This window comes from Parasteatoda tepidariorum, chromosome 6 (assembly GCF_043381705.1).
Source record: "Parasteatoda tepidariorum isolate YZ-2023 chromosome 6, CAS_Ptep_4.0, whole genome shotgun sequence".
NCBI classification, from domain to species: Eukaryota; Metazoa; Arthropoda; class Arachnida; order Araneae; family Theridiidae; genus Parasteatoda; species Parasteatoda tepidariorum.
In genome coordinates this window covers 67,756,735-67,772,208 of record NC_092209.1, presented here as the reverse complement: position 1 = coordinate 67,772,208, position 15,474 = coordinate 67,756,735, and the positions used below count along the sequence as shown (strand labels likewise).

At 27.8% G+C, this 15,474-nt stretch overlaps 1 protein-coding gene across 2 annotated transcripts in view; it reads right to left on the bottom strand.

Annotated features, from left to right (window-relative positions):
- Positions 1 to 6,122: 6,122 nt before the first annotated feature.
- Positions 6,123 to 15,474, bottom strand: part of LOC107443532 (polyhomeotic-proximal chromatin protein) — a 33,519-nt gene continuing 24,167 nt past the window's right edge. For both annotated transcript variants that reach the window (XM_043051846.2, XM_043051847.2), the window contains exons 10-13: positions 15,290 to 15,331; positions 14,291 to 14,343; positions 13,305 to 13,466; positions 6,123 to 11,926 (exon numbers count right to left, since the gene is read on the bottom strand). In XM_043051846.2, coding sequence (XP_042907780.1) covers positions 11,717 to 11,926; positions 13,305 to 13,466; positions 14,291 to 14,343; positions 15,290 to 15,331 — 467 coding nt within the window. In that variant the 3' untranslated portion in view covers positions 6,123 to 11,716. The remainder of the gene's footprint in view (positions 11,927 to 13,304; positions 13,467 to 14,290; positions 14,344 to 15,289; positions 15,332 to 15,474) is intronic.

Genomic DNA, 15,474 nt, shown 5'->3' with positions numbered 1-15,474 from the left:
TATATATATATATATGTATGTACAGTCGTCAATCCAAATAAAATCAATTGTTACGTTCAATTTTGTTTACTCATAGTTTATAAACTGAAAGCATAAAAAAAATGATAACGAGATTGTTTAGTTCCAACACTTAGTTTTTTTTAAACTAAAAATAAAATTAAATGTTGGGCCCCCTCCAAAATTTTAACTTATATTCGCCACTGATTGGCAAACACATTTATGTCACTGATCCTTAAGCGAGTTAATAATTTTATATTCTTATTCACTAATAAACTTTATTTGTTTATTTTTTATAAGTACCATAGCCGCGCATCATACAGATTTTCTGCCATTAATTTTGAAATATGAAAGTTACATACTGAATTCACTGAAAATTATTGCTTGTATTCCTTTGTGATATATTTTGTATATTCTACGAAAAAAAAACTTTTCTATAGTTCTGCATGAAAAATCAAGACATAAAATATTACGAGTAAATTTATTTTATTAGGTTCAATTTGATACAAAGTTTATCTTGAAATGTGAAGCAAGTATTTCTTATAAAATTTTTAAAGAAACCAAACGGAAAAGCAGATGAAAGAGTTCGTTTTATGCTATTGTCATTCGAAAACCGCCTTTTTTCAACCGCTTTCTTCATAAAAATTAACATAATACCTGGAAAAGTAGCCAAGACTCAACAAGATTCTCATGAGTTACACGCAATATTTTATTTCTTACTTATCCTTGCAAAACCATAGAAAATAAAAGTTATTTTTTAAAATATTTTTTAGTTATTTTATTTCATTCTTTTTTGCCATAGTCTTTGGAGAGAGAAAAATTGCACTTTTTTTTTTTTTTTTTTTGCAATGGTTTGCAGTAGCAGGATTCGCACGCACCTGAAATANTTTTTTAGCAATGGTTTTTTTTGTCTTTGTAAGTTTGGTACAGATAGTAAACCTCGATTCAAAGTCAAATGTATTCGTATTTCTATATAGAAATAAGAAATATTTCTTATAACTAGGGAGAAAACCTTACGTAAATCTATTCACCTACTCCAGTATTAGTAAAATTTATAAAACAGATTTCTTAAGATTGAGGTTTTTGATATCGTAACAATTAATACTATCCTGTTATTCCCTGGAAATTATAATTGAGTTTAAGTCTCAGTAAAAGTTTGAGTCGAGGTTTACATTTCAACTACCGACTCCCCTGCAGCTTTAATAAACAGTATGAAATTATGCAGAAAACTGAGACTTACGAAATAAAGAAAACTAAAATATTTCCCTTTTTTATCTTAGTGGTTTAACGTTATTAGATTAAGCAAAACACTTTTTTAGAACTTCATTCGATCAAAGTAAAAATTAAGTGTGAATAGAATCATTTGGCTTTATGCTGTTGCTGGAGGTAAAGTAACAATAAGGCAATTTTCTCCGTTACCTGTAAGAAACGGTAGGCCATGGTAGCCTGGTTGGCAGGGCGTTTGACTCACGTTCGTGAGAACAGGAGTTCGAATCCAATGGTGATTGCATGTTAAATCTGTCGGGTCATAAAGTCTTCCATGTTCCCATAGAAAAATATACCTCTGAGGGCAATGGATTGGAGATAGATAGTTCTCTGGATCAGGTCGAAATTAAGATCTGTGGATGAATAAATGGGTCCGCTCTATAAACGAGTAAGACAGAAGTCGAATTCTTGGCCATAAATGGCACCATTGGCGTCAATGATATTATGGTGCCCGGGATAGCCTGGTTAGTAGGGCACTGTGACCATGTCCAAGATTTCGTGGGTTCGATCCTCGCCTGCCGAAGAATCCCCGTGTACTAAGAGGTGACTGATGTACGTTAAATCTGTCGAGTCGGAAAGTCCTCCATCTTCCCATAACAAATCAAAACCTCTGGGGGTACTGATCCAGGAGTTTCCTAGTTTTCTGGATTGGTTCAATATTGCAAGGCTATGGAATTGAGCATTAGTAGTCGCAAACCCAAAAATCGGGTCGGCTGTTCAACGACGGATATATATTGTGGTGAGCTGCGATGGCCCAGGGGATAGAGCGTTCACCTTCCAATGAGGCGAACCGGGTTCGAATCCCAGTCAATACGAATTCCGCATCCGGTTTGCACCAACCACAGTGCTGACGTAAAATATCCTCAGTGGTAGACGGTTCATGGGTTAGAGTCCCTTTGCCGTCATTCAAACCGTGGGAGGTTCTCGTGGTCTTCCTCTCCATGTAATGCAAATGCTGATTAGCTCCATCAAAAAGTTCTCCACGAAGGCAAATTTCTCCCAATCTAGGAGTTCCTTGTCTTCTGGATTGGGTTCAAAATTACACGGTTACGGAGTTGAAGAGTAGTCGTAAACCCATAAAATTGGGTCGGCTGCTCAACGACGGATATAAAATAAAATATTATGGTGATTCATAAACATTCCCCAAATGAAATTCTCCATTAACTTTGTCTATAAAAACACGTTTGAAAAAGTGAACTATTAACAGAACAAACACGTGGTTTTAGATAACTAAAGGAAATACTTATTTGGTGAGTTAGTCACGCTAACCAGGTTGATTTCTGAGATACTAAAAAATAATCAATAAATTAAGAACGTGCAAAAAATTCATAAGGAATCATAATTAATATATAACAATGAAAAAAATTCATCTTCAAATATCTCTCCTGAACGAACAAATAGAAAGTTATGAATGATTTTTTGGATCGGAGAGTTAAATTGTTTCTTGTCTATTTCCAAGTTTCAAGACCCTAGTTAAAATGGCTCCAGAGCAGCGGTTACCAACTGGCGGCCCGCGAACTCAAATATATTAGTTGTCATTTTTTGAGGACAATTTTCGTAAAAAATCTGTATGGGTTTAAAATACTTTTCCTTCGTTAAAAAAAAAAAATAATAATAATAATAATTCTTCGTTTCTGGGAAATTCATCATAACCAACAGTGCAAAAAAAAATTATTTCGAGATAAAAATCTACTTATTTTAATTTGTAATTCAATACTTTTTTTGCACAACTTGATAAAAATCTGACAGTGATATTTAATGTTCCTTCAAACATAAAAGAGTCCTACATAAAATTTTGATAAAGTTACGGCCCCCGGCCTCATGCAAGTTGGAAACCCCTTCTCTAGAGTTTTAAAAGATTCGACGTAGCGTTTCGACACTAAGACAGAGAAAATTACCGAGTAAACACAAAAGTTGAAAAAAGAAAAAAAAAAGAAGCAAGAAAAAAAAAAAAGAGCAATGGAAATGTTCAATATGTTTCGTGCTCACAATTTTATTTTGAAACTCCACACAGAGGTCAATGTTGAACAGATTTGATTTTTCCAAAGCTCGACATTTGGTTTTTTGATTAGTTTTTAATTAACAAATTATAACCATGATTTTCTGAACATTTAAGGCCCTACGTTCTAACTAAACGCCTAGTTTCTTTGTTTTCTCCGCTGTTGAAAATTACGAATTTTTCTTCTAAACAAAAATCCTCCTTTTTTTCTTGGAATAATTTTTCAATCCTTGGCAAAATAATTTGAAAAACTAATTTTTGATATATAGACGCCACATGGCGAATGGTTATATTATATCTTATTTCGAAACACATTTCCAAAATGTTTTAAATTAAGAAAGTTATTTACTGCGATTTTTTAAATTTTAACTGCAGCAAAGGATTTCCAAACGAAACTGTCGCTTTTTAGTCAAAGATTGAACCCAATGCATAATAGAACGTATGGATGGCAATCAAATTTTGTTAATTTTTCTCCAATTACGTCTTCTTTCAGGTTTTAATTAGTATTTTTTTTTATCCAATGTGAATATCAGCAATTAAAGAAGTTTTTCTCATGCAAAAATGGCAACGCAATTTTCTTTTTTTAAGTTTCTTTAGTGAATTTTTTAAAATTCTAATATGAATTTGTTTCGTCTCAATTAATTCATTTTTCAAAATTGCCCTACATTTCTGTAATTTTATTATTTTGTATTTCAGATATATTTAAAATGTCGATGATGAAACCACTAATTTTAATGGAAAAAACAGAGCTTCAGTTTTTTATTATTATTGTTGCAAATTATCTTTTGTGGGAAAAACAGCATTGTTTTGCTTATAAAATGGAAGTAAAGGAAATATAAAGCTATAGGGTAGGCGTATCGCAATATGTCCTGCTTAGGAAGGAACAAACACACTTGAAAACTGGCACTTGTTCAGATTTTGGACAAGTTGAGGTAAATATTTACATTTTGGCTGCAAGATCGGTTAACTTCTCTGCATCACGAAATGAAACGATGAGTAGCTGTTCATTCAAACTGCGTTTAAAATGCTTCATACTATGTCAATGTTACTAGAAATCTCCCCAGATATAGAAAAGAGTAGGGCACTTCCTCTCTGAAAAGGGCAGTTTGAGTTTTAAATAGGCACTCACTTAACACAGTAAAAATTTATCGAAATTTGTAATATTTATGTAATAACTTAATTTTATCCACAAAATTTTTTTAATCAACTTCTTATACTATTTTATGTGCATATTACAAAAAGTAATTATCTCTCATTATCAAAAGAAGAGAAAGATTTGTAGTTTATAAAAATAATTAAAGACAATCTCTGCACATATTTTTTTTTCTTTTTTGAAAAAAGTAAACTAACAAAAAATTATTAATTCATATATAACTGGAAAAGATACATGCAACCAGTTGAGAATTATCCTTACAAAGTAAATATTTGTGATCAGAATTAAACCTTTAAACACATATACAACCTCCTATTAAACCTATTACAGATAATTTTACCAGTGCTAAATTATTATTTAAACAGTGAATTATTTTTTTTCAAAATGGAATATGAATAAAAAGACAGTGTTTTTAAGGGATGGCAGCTCATTTTTACAAAAAGGGCATATAGGGTGCATTTCTTGGGATCAAAGGGCATACAGAGCAGGCCGATTAAAAATAAAAAAAGAAAATAAAACACCTACAGAGAACTCTGATGTTACTATATGCACGCCTTTTTACCCGATGGTCGAAATTTAAATAAATTTTTTAGTGCAGATTTATTTTTCCTATAGCCTATTAAATGCATATACCAAGTTTTATCATTATTGTCACCTGTCAAACAGAACGAACACTCTCTATGTTGGTCTAAGCCGGATAACCATATTGCAATCACCCTATATATAAAAAACAGCTCATATTAATGTCAAAACACTCAAACTTTATTTAAATTTTTTAAGAGATGCACACAGTAATGTACTCTCAGATGAATACAATCTTCAACTTGAGCAAAGAGAAATATTTCATTACCTTACCTAACACAAAATTTTATAGTTTCCTCAATTAAAATGACGCTTACTAGAATTAATCATAGTCTCTTAACTCAGGGTGCTTTATGAGTTGATTTGTCCAAAATTTAGGATTCAATGTTATGCCAACTGCATTGAATCACCTCCTACACATGAATTTTTCTAGTAATATTTGTATGTCTGATGTATTAGTTGAAATCATTTACCTAAAATTAAGTGCATTTTGCATAATATAATGCAGTCATAAAACTTATCTCCAAAGTTCAATCTTAATTTTCAGATAACATGGTAAAAAGATACATTAATAGAACAATATTTGAAACAAAAATAAATGATAACAGCTTTGCAAGCAACAGCTACAAGAACATTGCATTGAAGTACCACAATTTATATGCAGTTGATGCAAAATTGAATAAAAAAAACTAGGAGTGGAAATTATTTAGCAGTATTCTATACCAGTGTTTCCCAAACTTATAACTTTTGTGTACCGTTTCTAAATTTTTCGTAACGCTGTGTACCACTAATAAAAAAATGAATGCATTTTTTAAAAAATATGTTAATTTTTAATAACATATTTTAGTTATTAACTGTTAACTCTGTAAAAAATAGTCAATGGAAAAACACGTAATCGTAAATTTTTATGGCTGGCTTTGTTTTTAAATAAAAATTTTCGTTTGTTGCAAGATATTTTGCACAAGGCGTACCCCTGCTAAACTGCTCACGTACCCCTGGGGGTAAGCGTACCACACTTGTGGAAGCACTGTTCTGTACCAATAACTTTTTCACTATAAGAAAAATGTGACGATTTTGATGCATTTTTCTAAATATAATTGATAAAAATTATGCTAAGACATTGAGCATTTTTGAAAGCATTTTTATTTACCAGACAATGAGCACAGTTCAAAATGTGTTTAACATATAATTAAAAAAAAGAAAGGTAAATAACTTTAATTCTTTTTAAACACCTTTTTCCATATATTTATATAGTTTGTTTTTAAAATTCACAAATAATCTTAACACTAAATATAACTGTGATATTTGTTAATGCAATAAATTAAATACCATCGTATAACTAGTAAGAAATCACAAATTCATGACAATAATAATAAATTTTTTCATGAGTATCATAATATATTTCTGCATTAACATTATATATTACATATCAATGATAAACATTCAAATTCAATAACATGAGTTAAATCAATATCACCCAAAGAATTTTTTAAAGCTAATATTGAAACAAATTAGTTTTTTTTTAACACTAATTTACACTCCAACAACTAGGAGAATTTTCCTTTTAAAATAATATATATATTACATATAATTAAATAATTTAGTTTAGATTTAATAAAAGCAATAAATATAAAAAAAATGCCTAACTTTTTATTAAAAGGGCTGATTGTAATCTGAAAAATAATTTGAAAAATACATCCTAATTTGTGAAATTTTTTTTAAAATTTAGTTATAACCAATGGATGTTGAAAATAGGCATTAATATTTTAATTCTCAAACAGCAAAAACATAAATAAATAAATAAAATAAAAATAAAGAAGAAAAAATATTATATAAACTGTTTTGTATCTTTATAAAATATACATGAAAATATTCTGTCCACATACAAAGTATAAAAAACAGATATAAATAATTAGCATTTAGAAAATATTTTGGGTTTTTAGATTTAGGCAAGAAAAATAAACACATTAATAAACATACTGGAGAAAAAAAATATTATTCCATAATCACAAATTCAATGTGGATGATAAAATAATAATTTTTTAAGATGAAAATTGAAAAGAGGAACCTGATGACGTCTTTTTTTTTCATTCACAAATCACATTAACTCAACTGTAACACTAAAAAATGTAAATACCAATTAATAAAATAAATACTTCACAACCAGAAGACAAGATAATTGCATCAGCAAAAAAAAACTATCATTACAGTTTAACACATAAAATACACTTTAATACACAGTCATTTTAAGAAAAATATTTTGGTTGTTACATTAAGAAAATGTTCGCTTACTGTACTTAAAAAAAATTAAAACTTTCTATCAATGTAACTTTTCATGCAACATCTAGAAAATATTCAACTGAAAAAACTGAATTTTAGGAAAAATTGCATGCAAAGTTTGAATTAATGTAGTTCAAATTTTTTTTAGAAATTTGGTACAGCATTTTAAATTATGTTCTTAAAGTTACTTTAAGTGATCCAAGTAAAAATAATAAAAGTTATTATTTTAACTTAGAACATCTTGTGGTCATATAGGCTACAGGGTGTTCTAAGCTTCTTAACTTTTTTTTTTACTTACTTCAGCTTATTATTGTTAGAAGGTTAAATTTTTGCTGCATTCAGAAATGCTAAAAATGGAGAAGAAATGACGATGATTCACATGATAGCAAATTATTTAGATTGTTTACAAAATGATAGAAAACATATTATTGGTTATTATATTTTTTTTTCCATATTATTATTTGAGAAGACTGTTGATGGAAATACAGCAGAATGAAAATTAAAATAGACATATGAAAAATCTTATGCAGTATAAATACTGCTTAATAAAATTTCATACAAACATAATTTTGAGGAGACAATATATATTTACTGCAGCATTCATTTTATGCGAGAAATAAACTACAAATAATTGAGAATGTGCTAAACTTTCTCTAATAATTAACATAACAATATTTTTACTCAACTATTTGAAAATTATTCATATTGTTACTTATGATATAAGTAAAATTCATTTTTTTAAATCAAAATATAGATTGAAAGCACACCTCCATATCAACATTAAAAAGCAAACTCCTCCACCTATTTCCAATAAAATTATGACGTATATATACAACTAAATATGAACAACCTTGCACTAAATAAACTTTATAGGACAGGTCTAAAATGAAACTATTATGCTAAGGATGTCTTATAGTCAGATTTTACTTCTCCATCACCCATGTTAACCTATGGAGAATTATGTAGACACAAATTTCTTATTCATTAAATCACTAATTAATATTTTGGAATACTTTTTGTTTCATTTTATTTATTAAAATGCATTTAATGAAACTTGATAACAAAATTTAAATTTTTAAGGATTTAACTACATTTAAAAAATTTTTAAACCTAGATAGATTTTGACCAAGTTCTAAAATAATTTAAAACCTTTAAGAATTAAAATTTGTTTAAATTCCATAAAATACATTTTAAACGAGCAAATAAAACAAAAAATGTTCCAATATATAGATATGTGACTTAATAAACAAAAGAAAACAGTATTTATGTAATTCTTCACAAGCAAATATTGGAGATAGAAGAAAAAGTTTAGTCTGGATGAGAGTCACCCCAGGTTACAGAATAATAATAGTTATTATTCTGTAACTGTTACAGAATTAATAACAGAACAATAATAAAAACAAGATTTTTCAAATTCAAGAATGACAAGTTTTAGAAATAAAATAAAATACTTATTAAAACATGAATGACTTTACTCCACCTTTAAGGTAGTATAAATTCATTTAAAACTTCTCTAAAAATATAAATATGCATATAAGTACAAGTATGAAGATTGGCAGTGGAATAACACTCATTTCAATACCTCATCTACTCTTGGCTAAAAAAATATGGCAGCTTATAATGTTGCACTGCTGCATCACAGTACGGTTATATTTTCCTTCAATACACTAAATCTAAACTCACTTTATCCACAGATATTAAAACAATTTTAATTTAATCTTCAAAATTTAAGTTAAAGAGTCTTTACTATCAAATAAGAAAAACATTTAATGGGAGATGAAAATTAATTATTATTTAGCAGAACAAAGAACACTGAATGGATGTGCTTTGAGCTACTTTTTTTTAATCAATATTAAATTAAAATGTTTTTAATTTGTGAAATAAAAAAATTTGTTCCTGGTCTTTTGAGAAATAAAAATTTTGTTCAGACTAATAATCCAAGGTGACTAGAAGAATTAGATATTAAAAACTGTCCAATGCTTCATGAAAAAAAAATTTTTTTCTCTAAAAAACTGACATAATATTTGTTTCTTAATTAGAAAATCTGCAAAAAACATGAGTTAAAAGTAAATACAAGATGATGAAAAATGAAAGTTTAACAAGCAAAGCACTTTTCCAAGTAAAACAAGTTAACCTTCTTAAGTAAATAATTAATGTTATTGTGAAGCAAAACATATTTTGAAAAAAGTATTTCATGAAATTAATATAAAGTTGCACTGAAATTAATTTCAATGAAACATTAAAACAAAAATTTTACTTAGTTATAAAATAATATCCATTATAAATGCAAAATTTTAAGTAATTTTAGAAATTTAACATCCGTATCTAAAGGGAATCTATTGGTTTGTTTTTACAATACAAACCTATTTCTTATTAATAATTCAAAATTTGAGAAAAAATAATTTTTTTCTATTATACAATAAAATTAGAGATTATGAAATATTTCAGATTTCTTAAATACATCATAAAAATAATAATCCGAACTGGCAAACAAAGAAAATATTGAAAAATAAATTCTGTATAATCATAATTTCAAAAATTTTCATCACATATAATACTAAGAGTAACAAAATTTCAATATTTATTTTTACAAATTCTTGAAGAATAAATTATAGAGTCCCCAAATCTAGATGATTTAAACAACAATCAAGTCATAAGTATAATCTATCGTTAAAATTTTTAATCTGTACACAGAACGAGTAAAATGATTTATTTACAAGTAGATGAATAAGTTTCCAAACAACAACCCATTAGATGGGAGAAACATTCAGAAGGCCTTTTACTTTTAGGCACTGAAATTTCACTTTTTCAATGTCACTCAGTTGGGTATTTAACATGAAGCTTAACAAGCAACTGCTTGACAGCTTATCATGATAAAGGTTTCAAATGACCTTTCTTAATTCAATTAACCAAAATAATTCATAAAAAAACTAAACACATTTATAATTTTTAATATTCATGTTAAGTTAAACAGGACCACAATTTTTGTTCCATAAAAAAATAATATTAATAAAAAACATATTTGAGACATGACAAAGAAAAATCATACATCAATATTCCCTTGAGTTCCAAAATCGGCAGACAAAAACATATACAAGATGAATATAGATAATTAAGGAATTCGGAAAATATTATTCACTCAGAAATTTTTTTTTATTACAAAATATTATTGTTACTGGTATAAAAGTCAAAAGTGGTAGCACTGTGCCATCACAAACATACTTAAGGTACTGAAATCAAACAGTGTTACACACTGAGTCTAAGACTAAAACAAAGTGAATAAACAAACAAGTAAAAGGTATGGTTCAGGACCATACGTAACCTGCAATTATCTGAAGAAGGCAAACTAAGTCTAAGGCCAAAACAAAAGGAATAAATAAACAAGTTAAAGGTGGCTCAGGAGCATGTAACCTGTGTTTACCTGAAGAAGGCAAACCACCAGAAAGAACCATTACAAATTAGTAGATTATTATCAACCTCATTGTAGTGGATTACATACAACTGGAATAAATTATTTCGAATGGTTGGAAAGATTTGAAATAAAAAAAAGCCTTATTCCCTGCATTTTAATCCTCTGAGCATGAAACAACTGGTAAAGTTTGTATGGAAATTTTTTCTGCCTCAATTGAAATTCATAAAGATGTTAAGGATCTAGTTGGTATACAAGAAAGTAGCAAATTAAAAGATGAAAATTTTCAGTTAATAAACTTCTTTTATGCATAAAAAGAATTTTTCTGCTATCTAATACTTCCCCAATGAATAACATAGCCATAAATCAGCTGGCTATACCAAAAAGGCTAGATCGAATGAATAACATTCAATTTTGTGCATAAAAAAGGATATGAGCAAAATCCAAATTATGAATAAGTATCAAAAGAAACTTACAGCATTATTTTTTGAAACGAACTTACATAAACATAATCATTGATCTTTAAAACATTAGTCAATTTAGAAATGAAAAATTAAAAGTGACAATATGAAAATCACCTTCAATTTAATAAATAATTGAATAGAAATTCTCTTAGTATAAATAGAAATCAATTTCTTTTTTACAAATAAAAACACAATAAGAATGATGCAGGCAAATGAAACAAAATTCACCGGTATCGTAGCAAGTAAATAAAGATTAAGAAAGACATTCTATAAATATATGATCAACGTGATCAGATTTTACGTCATGCAAAACTAAATATCATAATTCCTTTTGAATGAGACAAACAATACATTTTATAATAAAAAATTAATGAGTTTCCTTCAATTAAATATCTCACCAACAAAATAAAATATAAATTTAATAATAGCTTTAAATGCATTTATATTTCCAACAATTAATATGTTAAAATCTTAAGAAGTGTCATTGATAATTAAATAGCTTTAAATCCAATTTTGGATTTTTTAGAACATAGAAAACTATTAACAGTAACATACTTCTGAATATTCTAAATATCAGAAGGGCACATTTCTCCTTTGATAATTTTAATCTGGGATAGCAGCTTTAAAGCTGGACCAAGTTTCATACTCATAGAAACCATCAAATGGTCCTCTTTAAGTAACAGCAAAGCTTGACCATCAATTTCTTGTGAACGGAAGACTTCAGCATAATCTGAGCAGCCAGGGGTGTCCTTGATAAATTCATATACATCTTGAACCTATACAAAATTCAAAGTGACAACATTATTCATAAAAATGCTCAACAAATACATTTCACAGTCTAGGCAAAAATAAATAAAATTAAATTTTAATTAAAATTGTAGTTTAGCTAATTTTTCTTCAAAATATTGCAAAGGAAAAATACTACAGTTTTTGATAAGAATAAAATTTTTACAATTTTTGAAGAGATGTGGTGTGGGCACACCAATTTATTATTAACGTTTTGTTTATCATTTTAGCTCTGTGGAGTTGATATAACTATAAATGGAACTCCATTAGAAGAACGTGGAATAACCTGCTTTCCTTACTCATTCCTATGAACTTCTGCCTTTATGGCAATTTTAAACTTGTGGCAGGTCATGAATTTTTATATAGTCATCTACATTTTATTACTGTAATTAACACTGACATGTTTTGAAACTTTTGGGCAAAGTTATAAATTTTTCTCACATCTGATTAACTGTAATGTTCTTTCTTTAATGACTATATGCTTTCATTATTGACTGTATGCTCTATCTTTAATGGATATAGTCATATTCCTGACAACTTTAGTACTAAAGTTGCTATTGACTAAGGGAAGAACAAAAAAGCTTTTAGTTGGCCTAAATTGCCAAGTTCAGCAGTTAAAATAATTACCTTTTCCAGATTTTAAAATACTGATGATATGGAATGGAGTCAAATCATAAGATTCTACAGACAAAGCAAAAATCGATGCATATGCTCCAGAATTAAAATTTACAATGAGAATTAAACCAAATCAATAATGATAAAAAGTTAGTAAAATTATTCATAAATAATACGAACAATCTACACAAAACTAAAACTAAACAAACATGAGAAAAATATACTTATACACACAAATTGTAAAAAATATAGCAGCAATTTGAATCAAAGCTTCCCATTTCATTAAGGTTAAAAAAATATCAATTTTAAATTAGTGCAATAAAACCATTGTTAAGTTTAGTTTCTAATTGATACATGAAAGGAACTTCTAAGCATGGCTAGCAATTAAAATACTCTTTACAGAATTTAAAAAGTCAACATTTCCGAGAAAGATGAAAGAAATTACTTCTACATTGCTAGGTTAAACAAAGAAGAATCTAAAAGACTCTGGAATTTTCCCCATGGTTGCTTATCAATAGGCTTATGAAAAATATCTTCCATGAAACTGTTTCTTTGTAATATTTTGATTTGGATAAAGCTCTTTTAACTTTAATTATTCTTTTCAAAAGTCAAACAAATACTAAAAACAGACGCATGATTTATCTTCTTCTTTCTTTTAACTAATTGAAAGACTAATAAAAAAAAGTGCATGCATTAAGATAAATAAAATAAAAAACCGAGATAATAAGTGACAAGCTTAAACATTTTACATACACTCCACTTGGAAGGTGGTTTCTGAGAAGGAGAAATAACACTCATTTCCTGAATTTCTGAACTTTCTTCTGTTCTATTTGAAAGAGATGATTCATCATCAGGAATACTAACATTATTTTCTTGTTCTTGTACGGTAGACAACTCATTCTCTTCAATTTGGGGCTGGAATAAAATATTTTGTAAAAATGAGGATGAATGAATAGTTTTAAAACCTATAGATTAGGGTGCTTATTGCAATGTACTAGGAAGGTACTAAGTAGCTTACATCAAAAATTGAGAGATAGGGGTCATAGGTTTAATACTAATGATGCAGTATTTTTGAGTAGTAAAATGCACATTACATGTGCCATGGATGAAGGTCCATTCATTAGTGTCATATGGAAATCGAAAGAGAATGGGACGAGCTCAGATGCCAACTGCATTATTTGGTGATGATCAAAATTATGTAGTGTGACATAGTAGTTATCATAATAGAAAAAATAATAAATTTAAGATAAAAATATTAAATTTATTATTTTTTCTATTATGATAACCACTATGTCACACTACATAACTTTAATTACTCAATTTTTTTATGATTAAAAAACTATAAAAAAAAGATGTGCTATTTTCTAAACAGTATAATATACAAAAAAAAAAAAATCTGTTAAAATAACAGGCACTCACAATTGGAGTTTAAATTTATATTTTGAGCTGTGCAGTACTGGTACTAAAATCAAAAACTATATATTAGTCTCCTTTTCTTTTTTAACACAGATTCTGAAAAAAGTTTGGATTTGAATGAGAATTAGCAGAGAATGAGTAAAATATTAATTTGAAGTATTATTTGTTTTTGATTTTTTTCGCCACATCTACTGAAACAGGACTAACAAAATATTTCTTCTCTTTATGATTTATGTTTACTTTATGACAAATATTACTCAAACTTTTAGAAAGTTTTCAAACAAACTGTACACAATTGTTTAAATTACTTAGTTAAAACTTACTAATTTGCGGAATCCCTTTCTACCTCTGCCCATCTTTTTTCTTCGACCAGGACCTAATATATGACAAAAATAAGGATTTACACACAAAACACACTAACAATAAGGGAAATAAGTAATAAGTGCAAAAAATTATTACAATTTTATATTTTTAAAGCCACTATTAATAAAATTAATGCAAAAACGTTATAAAGAATTATAAATTAAATTTTTTTAAAACTAATATTTAAAAAACAAAACAAAGTGATATTTATCTATGTCAACATGTATATTTGATAAACTAATGCAACTTTATCATAAACTTTTGAATCATATCACAATTTTATCAAATGATTATGTTTTCTTAATAATAAGTAGTAAGTTTTGTGCAATAATTCAATCCTAAAAATAAGAAATGAAGAGAGTTTGTCAAAGCTTATTAATTAGTAACACAAATAAATGAATTAAAAAGGTCTTTAATTTACCGAGAAACTTATATTGAATGATTTTTTTATCACGTTATAATAATTTATTAGACTATCATTATACTTTTAATTATATCAAAACATTATCTTCGTTTGATAATGAGAGATTCTTTTCTCTGAAAATTCTAGAAAATACTTATAATTTATCCAAACAAAATGTCAGCTTATAGACAAATATAGGGAATTCTATGAGTAAAATGTTCTACTTTATCTGCAACCTTATCATCATAATTAAAAGGACACTATAGTTCAACATGTTTGGAACAGTATTTATTATATCTTATACTACACTAAAAGATTCCTTTGTGGATAGGACTGAACAATTTGTGACCAATGAAACGTTGGTAGCAAGGTGATCAGCATAGTGCACTGAAAACCGAAGCACCACTGGAAACCGAACCTATGTGCTTCACAATGACAATGCATTAAACACTGAGTTACCATTGGTCTTATAGAACATGAAATAAAATAAACTTGGATTTACTTATTTTTGGCCAGAATTTACCACAAAATTTATATTATGCAAACTTTACATTACCTCGGCCTCTGTGAATTTTTATCTTCTTTTCTGGGCTTGAAGCTGCAAAAAAATAAAGAACTAATTTTAAAGAGAAAACATAGTTTCAGCTGAAGAATTCAGTCAATTGAAAAAAATAAACTAGAATATGTGAATGTAATATGCATAACTAATTATTACAATATCTATCTATATAATATCTATAT